Below are 16,907 nucleotides of genomic sequence, written 5' to 3'. Positions count from 1 at the left end.
ATAAGCACATCTTGTGGTCAGTCTTACTTTCATAAGATAAGCTTCAGGGCAACCAGTTTTGTGGTGTGAAACACTTGGACAAAAATACACTGAAACGCATCAACATCTCCAACCAAGTGGAGTAAAGATGGCCATAAGACTGTTCTTCTTTACCAAATACCAACAGGAACAGCAAAGAGCACCAAACAACTCTTATATAGCCTCCCACCCCCCTCTATATGCATCATCCATGGCTAAACGATGTGCTAAATGTGAACTTTCGATAAGAATAGATGGCTTTTGAATGATGAGAATCCTAGTTTGTATAATGAGGTGGATTTGGAGCACAACTTGCATTAACATTAACACATCTTCAAAATCTGCAGAAAAATAACCTTTTTTTAATTATTTTGAGTGAGAATAATGCAAAGTGCAACAACGGTCATCTATGCCATCTTGGCCGCAGTCATAAACTCTACCTGGGGGTGTGGGCCAGGGTGAAGCGGCGCCTCTGGAGGTTGATGCTGCGGTTCATCAGCAGCTTCCTGAAGAGCAGCGGGGAATTTCGAGGAGACCCGCGCGGCGAATCCTTGGGTGAAACCTTTGGAGATCCTCCCGTGGAACCCCCTACGGTCCTGGACATGAGCTGAATCACGGGAAGCCGGGACAGCTTTTGTTCCCGGGGGGTCTCATCGACTTCAGACTGTTCTTCCTCTGAGCTCTCGGAGCACAGGTCGTTCATGATGAATAGATAGACGGTCAGTGGTCAGGTGATCGCTCCCTCTTTGCTTGCTCTCCCTTTGAAAAATGTTGTCGTCTGGTTTGTTTAAAGACTTTTTTGTGACATGACATATGAAACGGGTGCGGATCTGGGCCTGCTCATCATTACTCCGAAATTCTCTCAGAGATCTCAAGAATAAAAACCTGCTTTCAAAATCCAAAATGGAAGAGACAAGACTGCTCAGAATATTGACAAAGCTACCTCTCTACCTTTAGCTGTGCTCTATCAGCTCCGTTGTCTCTTGTCTCTTCCTAAAGACCATGCTGACTGCCGTGCTGGCCGTTCAAACATTAGTGTTGATGATAAACTCTCCCTGCCTTCTTCCCTCCCCCAGGCTTTGTTTACATTACTGTTAGGCCTTCCCTCTTTCCAACTAAATATGGACGTCTGATTTACAGGGAGTGGAAGCATGACAGATTACCTCCTTCTGCTCCTCTATCCCTCTTTCCATCCCTCTACTTCCCCCCTCTTCTCTCCCTTGCAATCCTAAGGAACATATTGTTCATCAACTTCAAACTGTGCTTCATAATTACTTCCTTTCCAAATTCCGCCTGTGTATAAACATTAAGCCGTCGCCTGGCTTGGCCTTCGAGCTCACCTTACTTACTCTCACTCCCAACTTTGCATACTCAGGCTTTTTTTTTCCCCCCCCTGCACTCCCCGAGGTGTCTGTTGTGAAGTTGCCTATTTCCTCAGAGACAGCTTCTTTGCCTTTCACATGCTCTGAGCGCACCAGGAAGAATCACATGAAGTGCCTCTGACTATAAAAAGCAGAGGTAGATAAAAGCTATAGAGAGCATGGGTGCTGTCACGATGGCACTCTCTATCTGTGACCAGAGGCAACAACATCTTCTCCCTCACCCAATCTCTCTGTTTATCGCCGGAGAGTGAGAAAAGGTCCTCCTGTGATTAAGGACTCATAACTAAACACCGGCGCTGTCTAGAGTAACTAAAATAACCTAGGGAGGTGGAACATCTGACACAGGACTGAACCTATGACCAACAGCTGTTTAGGGAAAGCAGGAAATAAGAATTGTTTGCTTGAGAGCTTTTGTGTGTGTCTGTGTGTGCATACACTCATTAGCACTGCACTGCATTAAATTTGGTGCTGTTATTTCTGCTTATCCATCTTTATATCTAGAAATGAGACAAATAATCTTTTGCAGCTCATCTCAGAATGTGATTTACTGTCGTTTTGTCTCGGTTCACTCTCACTTTGCTCATTAACCCGACCTTCAGGCACACCTTTATTAACTCTGTACCCCACCTGTTCAGCACACGCCAGCCAAAGTTAGTTAACATTTAACATCCAAAGAAACATGTTTTTTTTAAGCAGTCACTGGAACCAGGCTAAGCAACAGCAGATTAAAGCACAAACACAATTTGTCTGGCATCTTAAAGTTTTGTTTTTTTTCTATGCGACGATATCAGCGAGCACAGAAACAAAACATTTCTGGTGTTTCTGCAAGTGGACGGAGCTACAGCACAGCCAGCCGGAGCCAAGAGGACTGTGACATTACCCTGAGGAATATGGAAATAATACTATTTCACTTGGAGATGTGCAATCGTGAGAGCAAAATAAATAGATGAATAAAGCCAAATTATTGGCTTATTATCGTTGTCATCAACTCTCAGAGCCGCAGAGGCTTAAGAGCTACCCAGTGCCCAATCAGATTCAGATTTAAGTATTCCTGAGGCACATCTGGAGCGGAGTTCCTCACACTGAGCCCATTCGTGTGTTTCGAGATATTCCCACTTTTTACAGAATCAGACATCGAGGCAGCACCATCAGCTGGATGCTTCTGTCAGCATAAAGTTTGCTTACAACTTTTCAAGAGTGGCTCAGACTCGCAGCCTCTCATGTGACTGCGTCTATGATAACTGACACTGAGTAGTGTCTGGGATGGGATGACTGTTAGTTTGGAAAAAGGCTTTCTGCTTGTTTCTCGATACGAGATTCACCCGAAAGTTTATCCCGCAATGAAGCAAGCCAAAGACAGAAAGAACAAAAAGAAAAACCCAGAAAAAACAGGGCTCATAGAAAACATTACGCTGACTCACTGTCTCCAAACATCCATCTGGAGATCCCATCTGCTGTGGGCAGAGCATGCTTACAACCTTCTCTTTCAGAGTGACGTTGTAATTCCAGGTTTTTAGGCCTCAGCTGCCAGCAGGAAGCGTGCGTCAGACACTTTCAGACATCGAGTATGACACACTTGGAGAAAAAGCTCACACCAGATCCACTTTGTTTGTAAACCATCTGTTTTATTCCGGGTAGGAAATGGTTTGTCTTTTGAGAACATTCTTCCTCAGATGTTTCATAAAAAGCCACATCCCTCCCAAGCTGCTGAGGTCCGTTCTGGAGTTATTTAATGCAAATTTGATGTCTATGATGTAGGAAAGGAAAGGGGAAAGGTTATCCTAAGATTTGCAGCATTGTCAGCCATAAAGCATCCTAAGACTTCTCTATAAACACTTTCTCTGGCATCCCATCAAAACTGCACTACCAACTGGTAAACAGGAGAGCACATGGCTCTCTTCAAAGAAAGGGAACATAATGAAAGGCTTTCTAGTCCTTCGATATCCCTGCTGTCATGTTTGTAGCCGTGCTACTTTATACCTGCTGTCATATAAACATTTATGAAGTAAATAAAAGTGAAACATCACAGTACTTGCACCTATTTTTTATGTGCTGCGTTATAGCAGTAATCTGTTAGTATAAATCTAGATGTGATGTTTATAGTGCATCTGAAGTTTTTTTTCTGCATTTTAGGGCCCCGTACGTGCACAAAGAGGCTGGCAAGATAGTGTTTTTGCAAAGTTTTAATTTGCAAACACAATGCTGAAAAAGGTGGGATGCTGCGTAAAATGTCAATAAAAGGAGAACGAAATGATTTGCAAATATCATAAACACGTATTTTATTCACAACAGAACGCAGAAAGCGCATCTAATGTTTGAATTTGATGGCAGCGACGTGTTTGAAAAAGTCGGGACAGGGCGATGTTTACCACTGTGCACCAATCCCCTCTTCTTTTAAACATCTGGGAACTGAGGAGACCAGCTGCTGGTCTTTTGTTGTCTCTTTCTTGTCTGATATATGATTCTAGCTGCTCATCAGTCCTGGCTCTTCTTTGTTGAAGTTTTCACTTCATGATGCTGTAAATGTTTTCAGTTGGTGAAAGGTCTGGACTGCAGACAGGTTAGTTCAGCAAATTGACTCTTCTAATACAAAGTCATGCAGATGTAATAGATGAAGTATGTGGTTTAGCCGGGCTAAAATATATAATGCTATTGTAAATATGTCGTCTGGATGGGAGCCGATGTCGCTCTAAAACTTGTATATACCTTTCAGCATTGATGGTCTGTGGGCACTAATGCACTCACATGCTTATGGAATGGGCAGCTTGCACATCTGGAAACTGTTAAGCACTGTTCAAAGTGCAGGATTGGGAACTGAGCACTGATAACATGCTGGACGGTCCCTCTGCCCTTTCGTCTATGAGATGTGGTGTCTGTGTTTTTCCAAAAGAATTTCACATTTTGATTCGTCTGACCACAGAAGTCCATTTTAAACGATCTTCGGCTCAGAGAAGACAGCAGCGTTCGTGGATCATGTCCAATTACGGCTTCTTCTTTTCATGATAGAGCTTTAACCTGCATTTGCAGATGGCACGGTGAACTGTGCTCACAGTTCCATGACAGAATTGTTCCTGTTTTTAATGCAGTGCCGCCCGAGGGCCAAAAGATCATAGCCATCCAATATTGATTTTCAGCCTTGTCCCCTGCACAAAGAGATTTCTCCCAATTTTCTGAATCTTTTGAGGACATTATGTACTGCAGATGATGAGATATTCAAAGTCTTTGCAATTTTACATTGAGGATCATTATTCTGCAGTTGTTCCACAATTTGTAGACACAGTTTTTTGCAGCTTGGTGAACCTCTGCCTCTCTAGGATGCTCTTTTTATACCCAATCATGTCACTGACCTGCTGGCAGTTAACCTCATTAGCTGTAAAATGTTTCTCCACCCAATTGTTGCCCTCGTTCCAATGTTTTTAGATGTGCTGTTGGAATGAAATTCCAAAATGAGCTAATATTTGCCATGTTGTTCAATTGTGAATAAAATATCTATCAGTGAAAAAGCTGTTAAAGCTGAAGTTCCTTTTTACTTAACCTGGAAGTAAAAATCTTGACATTAAGAATCTCTTTTGAAAGAGTGTCTTTGGCAGGAGAGTGTGCAGCAACTGTGTGCAACTTCCCCAGGCTCTACCCGCTGGGTGGGGATTGCAGCACAGCGGCAGAGTCTGCAGGAGAGTGAGTCAAGAAGTGGTGAGAACTTCACGGCGAAGTTCTAGAGCACCTTTGATGGGACGTGTTACCGGGCTTAGACTGACTACAAGCTGACCTGACCTCCTACAAGAAAATGTTTGATGAGTCTAGGATAGAGACAGTTACAGTTGTGTTGTTGCAGCAGAGCATGCTATAAAGTAAAAAAAAAAAAAACTTATGACCTTTTATAGTTGCATAATATGTGTCAAAAGAATTCAATTTACCAGAAAACAATGAGTATCTTTTCCAGCTTGCAAAGTCTCGTGCTGCAATCAATTGTATCCAAATGTGACTGTAATACTGAGAACTGTTACCGGAGATGACCCACAGAATGCATTTATGTAGTGCTCTTATTGACCACTGAAAGTGTTTCGCATGATAGGCCACTCATCGATCCACATGCAAACATCATAAAGTACTTTTTCTACTCAGTACATACATCGCTATTCCTATCACACACACACACACACACACACAGACACACACACACAGAGAGATGGATACACTGCATTAAGCGGAGGTTTTTTTGTGGTTCGGCATGAAAAGGACGAATTGACATGCCAACGGAAGAAGCCAGGGATTAATGAATGAATCATTTCACTGAACTGTGTGATGAAGATGGCTTTATTTGAAAGGGTACACTAAAGAGTGTCAAGAAAGCAGAGGGAGCGAGAGCAGGGAAGACATGCGACAACCGCCACAGGTAGGATTCGAACCTGCGCCCGCTCTCTCAAGAAACAGGAAATCAATAGGTTGAATGCCTATGGGATTCACCTAATGAGAACTTGGCAGCATGGTTCCCAGTTCTCTTATATCTCCATCTCAACATTGCAGCTGTGTTCAAATATCAGTAATCTGTGTACATCAGATCCTGATAACACAGCCTCTGTAAAATCCAGATTAATCCCTCCTCTTTGGATCAATGATTATATTCATCAAAAAAGATGAACAGAGATGGGAAAATACAGATCTTCCTTTTCACTTTATTCACATGAAGAAGTTATTAACCACGGTCAACCGGAAAATCGTCCTACTTCACTGGCTCCGTTGAGTGTGAATTTTTTAAATTATTATATTATTATTTATTTATTTTTTGGTAGTAAGATCTATGGCACAGGTGTCGAACTCCAGGCCTCGAGGACCAGTGTCCTGCAGGTTTTAGATGTGTCCTTGATCCAACACAGCCGATTTAAAGGACTAAAGGACCTCCTCAACATGTCTTGAAGTTCTCCAGATGCCTGGTAATGAACTAATCATATGATTCAGGTGTGTTGACCCAGGGTGAGATCTAAAACCTGCAGGACACCAGCCCCCGAGGCCTGAAGTTTGACACCCCTGATCTATGGTGTCAGGTCACAGTTCACGCTCGGATCCTTAACATGTGTGAGATACCTGAAGTATGCCTATCTACTGAAGCCTATTCCAGCTGGCCTTATGGCAGCTGGGATAGGCTTCAGCCCCCCACGACCCTGAATTGAATAACCTGAAAGAAAAAGGAATGGATGGAATGATCTCCTTGATATAGTTTCTAATATGTGCACTTCTTTCTGCCCAGTTGACACTGTTTCTCACAAATTTCTTCAAGAGACTCTACCTGTCATTTCCCCTTGGTTTCTCTCTATTATCAGTCAGTCATTCATCTGTTTGCACAGATTACTTTAAAACAGCTGGCATCATCCATCTCCTTTAAAGATCCTCCATGTATCCCACTGTTTTTAGACGGACTCTAAACTTCAAAATTAATTTTCTAAAACTCTAAAATACACCGACACCAGCCTGAATCATTGATACAAGGCTGGATGGATCATGCCTTCAAGCTGTTTACACCAAATTCTGACCATAACCTCAGAATGTCTCGGCACTTCTACTGTCCAATTTTGGAAAGCCCAAGCAAAACTTGTTCTTATGTAGCAGCAACACCCACTGTGCTCTTATGCTGCTGTGGCACATCTACTTCATTAATGGTAAATGGACTGGTTCTTATATAGTGCTTTTCTAATCTACCCGAGCACTCAAAGCACTTTATACAACATGCCTCATACCCATTCACACCCATTCCCACAAGCTCTTTTTTCTCTGCTCAAGTGCTTTCTATCTAACATTCACACACATTCATACTCTGATGGATGCATCGTAGAGCAACTTGGGGTTAGTATCTTGCCTAAGGATGCCTAAGCATGGAGACTGGAGCAGTCAGGCATTGAACCACCACCACCTACAGCTTATCCAGTGTTTGCAGAGGTGCTACTCAACAATGAATCACATGACAAAGAAGAAGCCAATAGGGGTTCAGCTGATCACCTGTGAGGTTCACAAAAACTAATAACAACATCAAACAGATGTGTCCGGATTCCATCAACAGGTGGAAAAAGAGACGTAATGATGGCACACGTTCACACACGCCGACACACGCACACGCAGACACGTACACACCCACACACGAAGTTTAGAGAGGCCGAAATTGCTACAGATGTATTGCTGAAGCAGCTTGAATGTTGTTGTGGAAACAATAATAAGAGCCTTGTTTGTCTGATCTTTTATGGTGATAATTGTTCAGCAGTGTGACAGAGGGGAGCGCAACGCCTTAAGCGGGACACTTTGTTCAATCATATGCTCGAGAAGCAACTCAGCTTTTTTCAACCTAAATAAACAATTAGCCCCACCCACCCACCTAAAAAACGGATGATCATTAAGTACTCGTTAATCTGTGTTGATTTACAAGACCACAGCTTGCTTCACAGGGGCTGGTTTCACACTGAACACATATATTTTTAATCATTAAGCTTGAGAAGGGGCCCAGCTGTTGGGAAACTAGGAAAAGATTAACTCCTTTCCACACAGAGCGCTGGTTTTGGGAACACTTAAACTCCAGAGTTCTTTCTAGAGGAAATCAGAGGATATTTAAAGACTGAATTTAACATGTGTGAGATACCCGAAGTATCATGTGTTCCCAAACATGCTTTTGAGGCAGGATGTGTGATGTTGGGGTATGCGCATTTAAATTCATTTAGCAAAATGCCACTAAACATGTTCAACATCAGTGACTTACAGGCCTCTGGACATGCAGCTGGTCAGAGTCCCGTAACTTCTCGAGTGTTTGATCCTGTAGGTTGCAGGGCCCGATGGGGCGACGGGCGGAGGGCCATCCTGAGCAGAGGGTCTGCAGGAAAGCTTGGGCAGCTGCAGGTTTCCCGAGAAGAGCCTCTTCACAGCCCATCTGATATCACAGTCCTGGAGAGGCTCTACAGAGGTTTGGTCTAAGGAATCCCACTGTCTCTGTAAGGCAGACAAAAGGCAGGCGATTTGTTTTTTGTTTTTTTTACTGAGATGATATATGCATACACGTCTAACTGTAAGCTAGAAAAAGAAGAGTGTGATGGTAAAAAGACAGGATAAATCTGCATTAATAAAGACTAGATTGGAGACATAAAGGGGGGCCAGCTTTTTAACTTGTTCGCCTTTTTGCACTGAACTCATAAATTTATAGTTTACTGCAGACAAGAAATGAGATTTTTGTGAAATGGAAACTGCTTGGTTAACTTGATTTTCTTTCATATGCTTTGCATGTCAGCTCGTCTTTCTTACTGAAATGAAAGGGATGTGCATGTGCTGTGGCGCTAACAAGATTGATTGCTATGCATCACAACAATCAGCAGCTCTGTGCTTTTCAGCAGCAAACCCTGACTCAAAAGTACTTGGCATTCATTCATCCTATAATTTAGCTTATGTGCAGCTTTCTGGGCTATTACTTTGAAAAATGAAAATTATGTTCAGAGACTGGATTTGCCTTTTCGTTGACTTAAAAAGCATTTTTAATAGTTTATGGCCTGCAATAATTACAAGCACTGCATGAACTGGTGACAGAGCAACAATACAGACGCAGCATTTTAGCAGGGATATCACAGAAACCATACGTAAAGGAAAGCTGCATGTTTTCCAGCAGAGAGAAGTTTTTATATTTCCCGAGCTTCTTGAAAAGTCTCTGTGAAGTAAAAAAAAAAAAGACCATCTGCTGAGATCTAAAGGTAAGCCATGCACAGGGCTGTTTTTATGACGCTACTAAAAATGTGACAAGCCTCACAAAAGCCAACTCGGGCATTATTTTTGGAAGGTTTATCTGATTTCAGGTCCTGAGACCAAACACACTATCACCTTGGACACAATAGACGGTTCTTACAGGGAGACAGTGTTTGGGATTTCGCTCTCAGGGCTTCTCTGTTTCAGCGTCAGCGTTGAGGGGAAACAGATAAGAGTCCTTGTTTGCCGCTGTATCCCGTGACCCTATCTCTCCTTCTGCTTGGGAGTTTCACCTTTCCATAAACAAATGTCAACAGACTCTGGAGTTTTATTGTTGACCGTCTCTATCCAAGATCACCACAAGAGGGGCCGATGTGTCAACTTCATGGATTATGAGTTGGATCAATCAAGAGAAAGCTATGCTGCAACACATTAACTTTGTCTTTGCCACCAAATGATTTCCTTCCTAAATGACACAATTTTATACTTTAATGCTGTTGCTTATTTTCATTCACAAGCTCCCATTAAAGTTCCCACAACTACTTGGCAACAGGAACAAGAAAGGAAAACAAAACACGGAGCAGTGCAATTACATAATCCACATTAATCACACATCATAGCTTTCCATTTAGTTTTTGCTAATGTGTAACCAGTTCACTTTCTTTTGAGTTCATAAAAGAAAGCAAATGAAATAAATAACCAATCCAAGCGTAATAGATGTTGCCGAATTTCTTAAACGTGAAATTATTACTCTTACCTCTGTGAAGTTGAAAATTTTTGAGTTATTTCTCCTCATACTTTCAGCTACTGGGAACCAGACAAATGAGAAGGAAATACCAACGAGGAGGATACAGGAACTATAGTTGAGATGAGATATGAAGTTGTCTGTGGCACCAGCATTTAGCTGGGATGTCACTCAGTACAGACCAAACTGTCTCCCCGCCTCTTCAAAACCCTCAGCTGTCATCACATCGGTGATAAACAGCAAACTTTCTTAGTAGTAGTAGTAAACCGATGTTTTGGAAAATGACAATTAGTCGCCAAAACAGAAAGTATGTGGAGGCTGCAGATGCTGGTAGAGAGATTGAGGCGGTGGAACAGGCTGCGTGGCAGGCCATTAGTCATGTGAGTCTATCTGTCTGCAGAATCTGTGGACCTTGCATACCCAGACCTGCCAGTCAGTGCAGCAAAACTCTGGGTTTGATCAAGCTGTTGCCTAAAATCTTCTCATTTAAGCTTTTTTTCTTACTCCATGAACACGATTTAAATTTGTAGTTGTAGGTGAGTCTGTGTTAAAGATTCAGGAGATTTTGTGAACTTTAATGAACCTGTGCCTCCTGATGCTAAACCCACATTAACTCAGGTTTAAAAAACAAACAGAACGTGAAGTATAAGGTCAACTGTGACACATGTTTTCAAGGCCATTAGGCATGAGCTTTAGATTACCCATTATCCTACTATTTACATTAAACATTAAATCTGACGCTGTGGGAGACTACAAAGACAAAGAATCTAGTAAATAAACTCAAAATATCAGTTTTAATACAGCACTGTGACAACACTGTGTGTGTGTGTGTGTGTGTAAGCATGTATTCATATCTTTGTGGGGACCAAAACTTGGAAGTTTACTATATTTGTGGGGACCAACGGCCCTTTTGGGGACCAAAATCCTGGTTCCCACAAGTTTGAAGGAAATTTTGAGACTCAGAATGTGGTTTTAGTCACAGAGTTACAATTGGTTATGATTAGGTTTAGGCATTCATTTTCAATGGTTAGGGTTAGGGGCTAAGTAAAGCATTATGTCAATTAGATGTCCCCACAAGATATTAATACCCTACTGTGTGTGTGTGTGTTTATTACCTCTAACAAATGACGATTTGTGTTTGTGTACCTCCATCTAAACTGTTTTTTAAAAAGTTTAGCAAAAAACACTTTAAATAGGGCAAATACCAAAGTGCTACAAAAGCCATTTATGATTTTATGGCTTCCATAGATATCAATTCAATGACAACACAGTCTCTTAAGAAGGTAACGTGTGTTTTTATATTTTGGAATTACAAAAGTGAAGTGATCAAATTCAAAACAAAGTGCAAAAACACAAAAAGAAAAAGAAAATCTTTGATGACATTCCTCAGTGTTTCTTCTTTAGTTTACTAGCCTTTAGTACTAGCCTTTAGTTTACTATGCCTGTTTACTAGCCAGGTTTCACCTGGCTAGTAAACAGGCATGTGCAGAATTGCTCCTTCACACATTCTGGCAGTAAGTTTTGTAGTGCATCTGGCTCCCCCCACAGGCCGCAGGCTTAGTGCCCTGAAAAAACAAAATAAAAACTTAAGTTCAAGTAAATTACAAGGCAGATATCTAGTAGACATTGATGACTGTACCTTGTACATGCTGCAGACGAGAGTGATGAGAGAATTCATGGCTTTGTCCTGCAGGTCGTCTGTATGCTCCTACAAATCAATGAAAATTAATATTCCCAACATTTAAAAATAAGTAACTTCTCATACCTCAGTTATACAGTTTGAATGGTTTATTAAGGCAACAGACACTTAGCAGTACACTTTAGGTCTTAAACCTGGTGATACTGGAATGTAAAATAGCAATAAGAGGCCGTCACAGACAGATCATCTGATTGACCTCTTGTTAGATTGCTAGGTGCATGACTTGCAGATGATTGCAGGTCACAGCAATGTCATATAACTGTAAGGAAGAAAGGTGTGAATGACTAAAGTGGTAAGTGCAAAGGCTGAGAGAGACCATATCCAAAAAGGGACAGGCAAATGCAACAGATAGAGCTGAGCAGCCTCATATTGTGGATGATCTGAATTTAGCATTTGATTTGCTTTTCACAGGAATCCCAAATAAATAGGATTGCCGTCAGTCTTGGGTCATGTGATCTTAGCAAAATTGTAATCAGGTGAGGCACACTTACTATGCACCTATTGCCATATGGATTTTGGAAATCTAAATACAAAAAGAAGACCTTAAGTTGGTCCAGGAAGTATGGTACATAGTAAAACTCCTAACAGCAAAAACAGTGTTTAACATTCCAATACTAACACCTCTAATAAAGAAGAGGGGTTTAAGTGGGCGCGCCTGCAATCCACATGTGACTTGCTTTAGACAAAACTTCAATTTTTATGTTAGGGTACTATATGATGTCACATGAAAAAGACGCAGCATGTCCCTTTAAGCTTTGGAGGTCCTGTAAAGCTACAGCTTCACATGTATCAGTCCCAGCTTTCTTTCACTTACAGATTTGGGCTTTGAGGCAGATCAAGTGTCAAACTCATCACTGAAAAAGTAACAGCGCTTCTTTTGAAGGACAGAGTCAACATCAGATCTGGATCATTTCAAATCACTTTCTCTATTCCAGTCTGATGTCTTACAGTTTGTCACCTCTTCATTATGTTTTTACACAGTAAAGGAAAAATGTCCACTTCCATGCTGTATGTCATTCAATTCTGTCTTCTCTGTTCTATAGTTTGTATTGTGTCCTGTCTCCCTTTTCCTTTCTGCTCACGCCCCAGTTGGTTGCGGCAAATAGCTAACAGTCAGAGAGGAGGAGGTTTTTTTTTTCCCCCCTGTTAAAGGGGAGTTATTCCTTTACACTGTCACCAAGTGCTGCTCATTGCAGGTTGTCTGATTGTTGGGGTTTGCTTACGTCGTAGGGTCTTTACCCTATGAGATAAAGTGCCTTTACGTGCCTGTGTTGTGATTTGGCACTATATAAGTAAAACTCAACACCATGGTATTTGCCGGATAGGCTGTTACTGCAGTAAAGTCTTACCCCATTAATGGTGATCCAGGGCACATACTCGTGCGGAGGTTTCAGGCCAGCTGTCTTCAAGGCATTTTCATGCATCAGTTGGTTTCCTTGAGGACCATTGACGCAGCTCATGACTTTGTCCCAGCTCAAACTGGGGTCATAGACTCCAGTACACTACAACCAAACATGGTGGGACATGAAACGGCAATTTATTAGTGACCAAAAAAAAAAAGAAAAAAAAGACATGGACTGAAGTGGTCTAGACCAGTCAATTGTCTCCATAAATCAAACACACACACACACACACACACACACACACACACACACACACACACACACACACACTTACAGCTTGGGCTGAATTGATGACATCAGAGGAGGACTCCATACAGAAGATGATTGGAAAAGCCATCTTGGACATGTTCATCAAACAAGTCTACAGAAAAAAAAAAAGAAGCAGCAAATATTTCATTCATTTAAAAAAAATAAGCATTTTAAAGCAACACAGCAAGATGCTTTTGACACCTGACATGACACATTATTCAGCAGTTTGAGCCGTTGGTGTGTGTCTGGGGTGGAACGTTACCTCAATCATGTTGCCCAGACACTCCTGTTCTCCATGCTGGCAAGTAAAGACGTACTTTTCATCCTTTTTGACCTCCTGGAATGGAACACAGTTGCTAATGATGTACTTGCATTAATTTTTTTATTTTTGTTAGATATAGTGATGACAACTCTTGGGTTGCCTTTGACCATAAATGCTTTTGCACAGGATTTTTCTATGCACTACTCAAATATTTAAGGTAGATTTACAATCCCAGCCTGCAACCAAGCTGCTTGGCCGACTGCTTACCTGGGCATTGCCGAAAGGCACCAGGTTAACAACCATGATATCACTCAGGAGGACCCACGTGGGGAAGAGCATCAGAACGAGAAACTGTCTGCACCCAGGACACAGACTCTCGTAGTAAAGCCCCACCTCAATGGGATTGTCTGTCTGTCGGGACTTGGTGTAGTTGGAATGAAGGCACGACTTCAAAACCTACAGCAAAGAGCAAAACAGGGAGGTCAGCTTCTTCAAAACGCCACCACGTTCAAGACTCCAAAGGAAGCTCAGCATCAGTGAGAGTTATACTATGACTTTTCATCAATAGCATGTGGTTGTAATTACTTGTGATCACGCCAATTTCAGCTGAAAATGCTATAGAAAGGTTGAAAATGTGCATTTGCTGGTCCTTTTTTATGACTTAAAAACAGCATACACAGATTACCTATCAAGTTGTTGCAGAGATTGTTTTTAAAAGTTTGAATTATATTTATATTGTTTATTGTAGTCTAATTGTGATTGTAATATTGTTAATAAATCTATCACCCTTTACATGACTATATCTTTTATTCACTGTATGCCAACTATGGTAAGACCAGCTAAACTGGCTGCTTAGTGGTGCATGTAAAGAGCGTACAGCTGGGAAAAGACTGGCAAATTTGAAAGTTTTACTTCCTAGTTCCTTAAAACCTAAAAATAACAGGTTCTTTCGAAGTTCAGTTAACAGACAAAGACAAAAAAAGGTTACAGAGTTTCAGCGAGTATTTGTTAGCGAACACCGAACATTAGCTACAAATAATTACTTAATAACACCAGTGACGTCATTAAAATATGAAGAAAAGGGCAACACTTAAGGATGACACTGATTTTTTTGTAAGCGACTGGCTCCGCTAACTCCATGTGCATGATAATTTTTCACCTCTTCACATTCAGACTATAATTTTGAAGTCTTTATCAGAGGAAACCATTATTTGCGGTCAGGTCGGTTTACTGGGTTTACCTGAAAACTGACCGCATATCACATTACAGCGACGCACTCATTGGTGCTGCTACGCTTTCTCTCACTGCGTTTTTTTTTCTCTCATAAATATAGAAACTTTTATTTAGCTATTGTCGTACCTATGAAAGTGGCTAACGTTGTCGACACTAACTAGCCATTCAAAATTAGCTCTTGATAAAAAGTTATGTGTATATAAAGTTCTTACCCCACACTCAACAGCCGAGCCAACAGATGAACACCAGTTTAATGGCGACTGGGAGCATGAGGAGTACACGGAGGAGCCGACGTACCCAAAAGCCAAAAACAGCAGCAGTAGTACCTTCATCCTTACCTACAACCAAGTCACTGTTTCTAACTATCGCTAGCACCACAACACTAACCTACAAACAACTGTGCGGGTCCAGTCTTTAATACTCGACCGCGCTTCCTCGTGCAGGTTGGCTGTTTTTTGATTGGCTGTGGTCTTAAGCGTCACTTGTAACTAGGAGACATCCATCCAAAGAGAGCGAAGTCTCTGCTGCTGTTCTGAGGAAATAGAAGTGCCATGTGATTTGCATGCAAGTGTGTAGTAAGTTTACACATCCTAAAGTTCGTGATGTTCGCAATGATTTAACTACGTGGACATTTCAAGTCTATCAATAAAAAAATAACGTGGTGTACAGGCACAATAGCTCACACGTTTTTAAAAGGAAATAAACATATATATATATATATATGAGTTATTTATTATTTATTTTATTCACAAAGGTTTTCAAGGTATAATTTAAGAACATTCCGTAACTTGTGTGACATAAATTGTATCTCTACAATTAAAACCTAATACTGGAAAATGTTTACTTTACAATAAGGATTCAAAAGGGCATTTTAAGACGATGCAACATCCCAATTTTAAATCTTATCATGTTCTGTAAAGGTTAAGAAGTTCCCTCTTAAGATATGTTAGGGGTTTTTTTTCCAACAGATGAATGGGGAAGTTTCCTGTCTATTGTTGTCATTCTTGTTTTGTCTCATTATAAAACAGAGGCGGTCCAAAGGTCTTGCTCAAGAAGAGTTGACATGCAGAAAATCATCACAAACCTTTGGCACTATATAAGGATTACCTGGTGATTCTCACATGATCTCTTACAGCTTTCGTCTGAAACCAGGGAAGTGAGCCATGACTGTGTGATTCACTCAACTTCCTGACACTCTGCGCTGTATTTTGTGTTGGGTGTAGCTGGCAAAACCAAAGCACCTCACTTCATTGAAAATCAAACTTTTTTTTGTGGAGGGGAATTCCAAATTTTCTTTCCTTTCCCATATTTACTGTGAAATGTGGTTTGTGTTACGAGGCTCGGCCTGAAGGCCCAGGGCCAAATACCCAGGCAGGGGAGGCAGAGCACACATTAGAGTGGCAAAAAATCAAATATTCTTTGTGTGAATCAAAAGTCCACACAAGGCATACAGAAACTGAGGCAAAACAGAAGTCCGTTTAAGGCTGCGGTCTTACACCAAAATTAAGGGGAAAGCATATGGAGGTTGGAGTTCCTCAATAGACACAGTGAGTAGCTGGTATTAAAAGCTGGCAGGAAATAGAACAGTGGATGTAAAACTGATAAATTAACTTAAATAAAATACAAACATATGAAAAAGGAAGTAACAGAATCCCTGCAGGTTGTACCAACATTACAGAACTCATAGTTTCTCGCTTCTATATGGTGTCATCTTTCAAATTGCCCAAATTTAAATGCCCACATTTCTACAGTAGAGTACAAATGTCATCAACATTTTGCCAGGTAAATGGAAGTTAAGTGCAGCAAATTATTTAAAAAAAAAAAAAATGTGCAAACATGCATGGAAATACAGCTTGCAAGTCCACTTTTGGTATGACCACTTTATCTTTCAACATGGTCTTAAATCTCTTAGGCAGCTTTCTGTTTATTTCTTTAAGTAGTCTTCAGGAATAGTTGTCCAGGTCTCTTGAATGACATTTAGCTCTTTTGTTTCTGCTTTTTGTTCCGTTCTCTGTCATAATGATCCCACACTGCTTCAGTAAAGTTTAAATTTAACATTTGGATGTCTCTATCAGACCTGTTTCCACTGATTTTCAGTCCGGTTCTTATGCATTTGGCATGCCTCAGTCTTTTCTCTTTCCTTTCCTTAAGAATCGCTTCTTGACAGCCACTGAGATGACAAGGCTGATGTGAACAGTTTGTGACAAGC

General features: G+C 41.1%; 2 protein-coding genes and 1 long non-coding RNA gene across 7 annotated transcripts in view; 1 reads left to right on the top strand and 2 right to left on the bottom strand.

Moving 5' to 3' along the window:
- The window catches only part of pde4ca (phosphodiesterase 4C, cAMP-specific a), a 50,218-nt gene extending 40,268 nt beyond the window's left edge, over positions 1 to 9,950 (bottom strand). For 2 of the 4 annotated variants that reach the window (XM_005476088.3, XM_019347708.2), the window contains exons 1-2: positions 9,865 to 9,950; positions 8,140 to 8,366 (exon numbers count right to left, since the gene is read on the bottom strand). In XM_005476088.3, coding sequence (XP_005476145.1) covers positions 8,140 to 8,366; positions 9,865 to 9,903 — 266 coding nt within the window. In that variant the 5' untranslated portion in view covers positions 9,904 to 9,950. Of the gene's footprint in view, positions 1 to 458; positions 1,325 to 8,139; positions 8,367 to 9,864 lie in introns of those variants that run through there. The other 2 variants (XM_005476089.4, XM_005476090.4) reach the window with 2 other exon arrangements.
- Positions 7,942 to 11,378, top strand: LOC112842910 (uncharacterized). The gene is made up of 2 exons (XR_003214952.1): positions 7,942 to 8,077; positions 8,200 to 11,378. It is a non-coding gene; the product is annotated as an uncharacterized LOC112842910 (long non-coding RNA).
- Positions 11,128 to 15,143, bottom strand: ifi30a (IFI30 lysosomal thiol reductase a). 2 transcript variants are annotated; one of them, XM_025900453.1, is made up of 8 exons: positions 14,911 to 15,143; positions 13,733 to 13,921; positions 13,466 to 13,540; positions 13,229 to 13,315; positions 12,901 to 13,053; positions 11,492 to 11,560; positions 11,308 to 11,417; positions 11,128 to 11,256 (listed from the first exon to the last, which is right to left on the bottom strand). In XM_025900453.1, the coding sequence occupies exons 1-7, from the start codon at positions 15,028 to 15,030 to the stop codon at positions 11,352 to 11,354; spliced, it is 759 nt and encodes a 252-aa protein (XP_025756238.1). In that variant the 5' UTR covers positions 15,031 to 15,143; the 3' UTR covers positions 11,128 to 11,256; positions 11,308 to 11,351. The 2 variants fall into 2 exon arrangements, with proteins under 2 accessions (XP_025756238.1, XP_003437809.1); XM_003437761.5 differs by having other exon boundaries at positions 11,128 to 11,417.
- Positions 15,144 to 16,907: the final 1,764 nt, after the last annotated feature.

This window comes from Oreochromis niloticus, linkage group LG18, assembly GCF_001858045.2.
Source record: "Oreochromis niloticus isolate F11D_XX linkage group LG18, O_niloticus_UMD_NMBU, whole genome shotgun sequence".
Taxonomy (NCBI): Eukaryota; Metazoa; Chordata; class Actinopteri; order Cichliformes; family Cichlidae; genus Oreochromis; species Oreochromis niloticus.
Note: the sequence above shows the minus strand (reverse complement) of the source record. Positions and strands in the feature narration are given on the sequence as shown.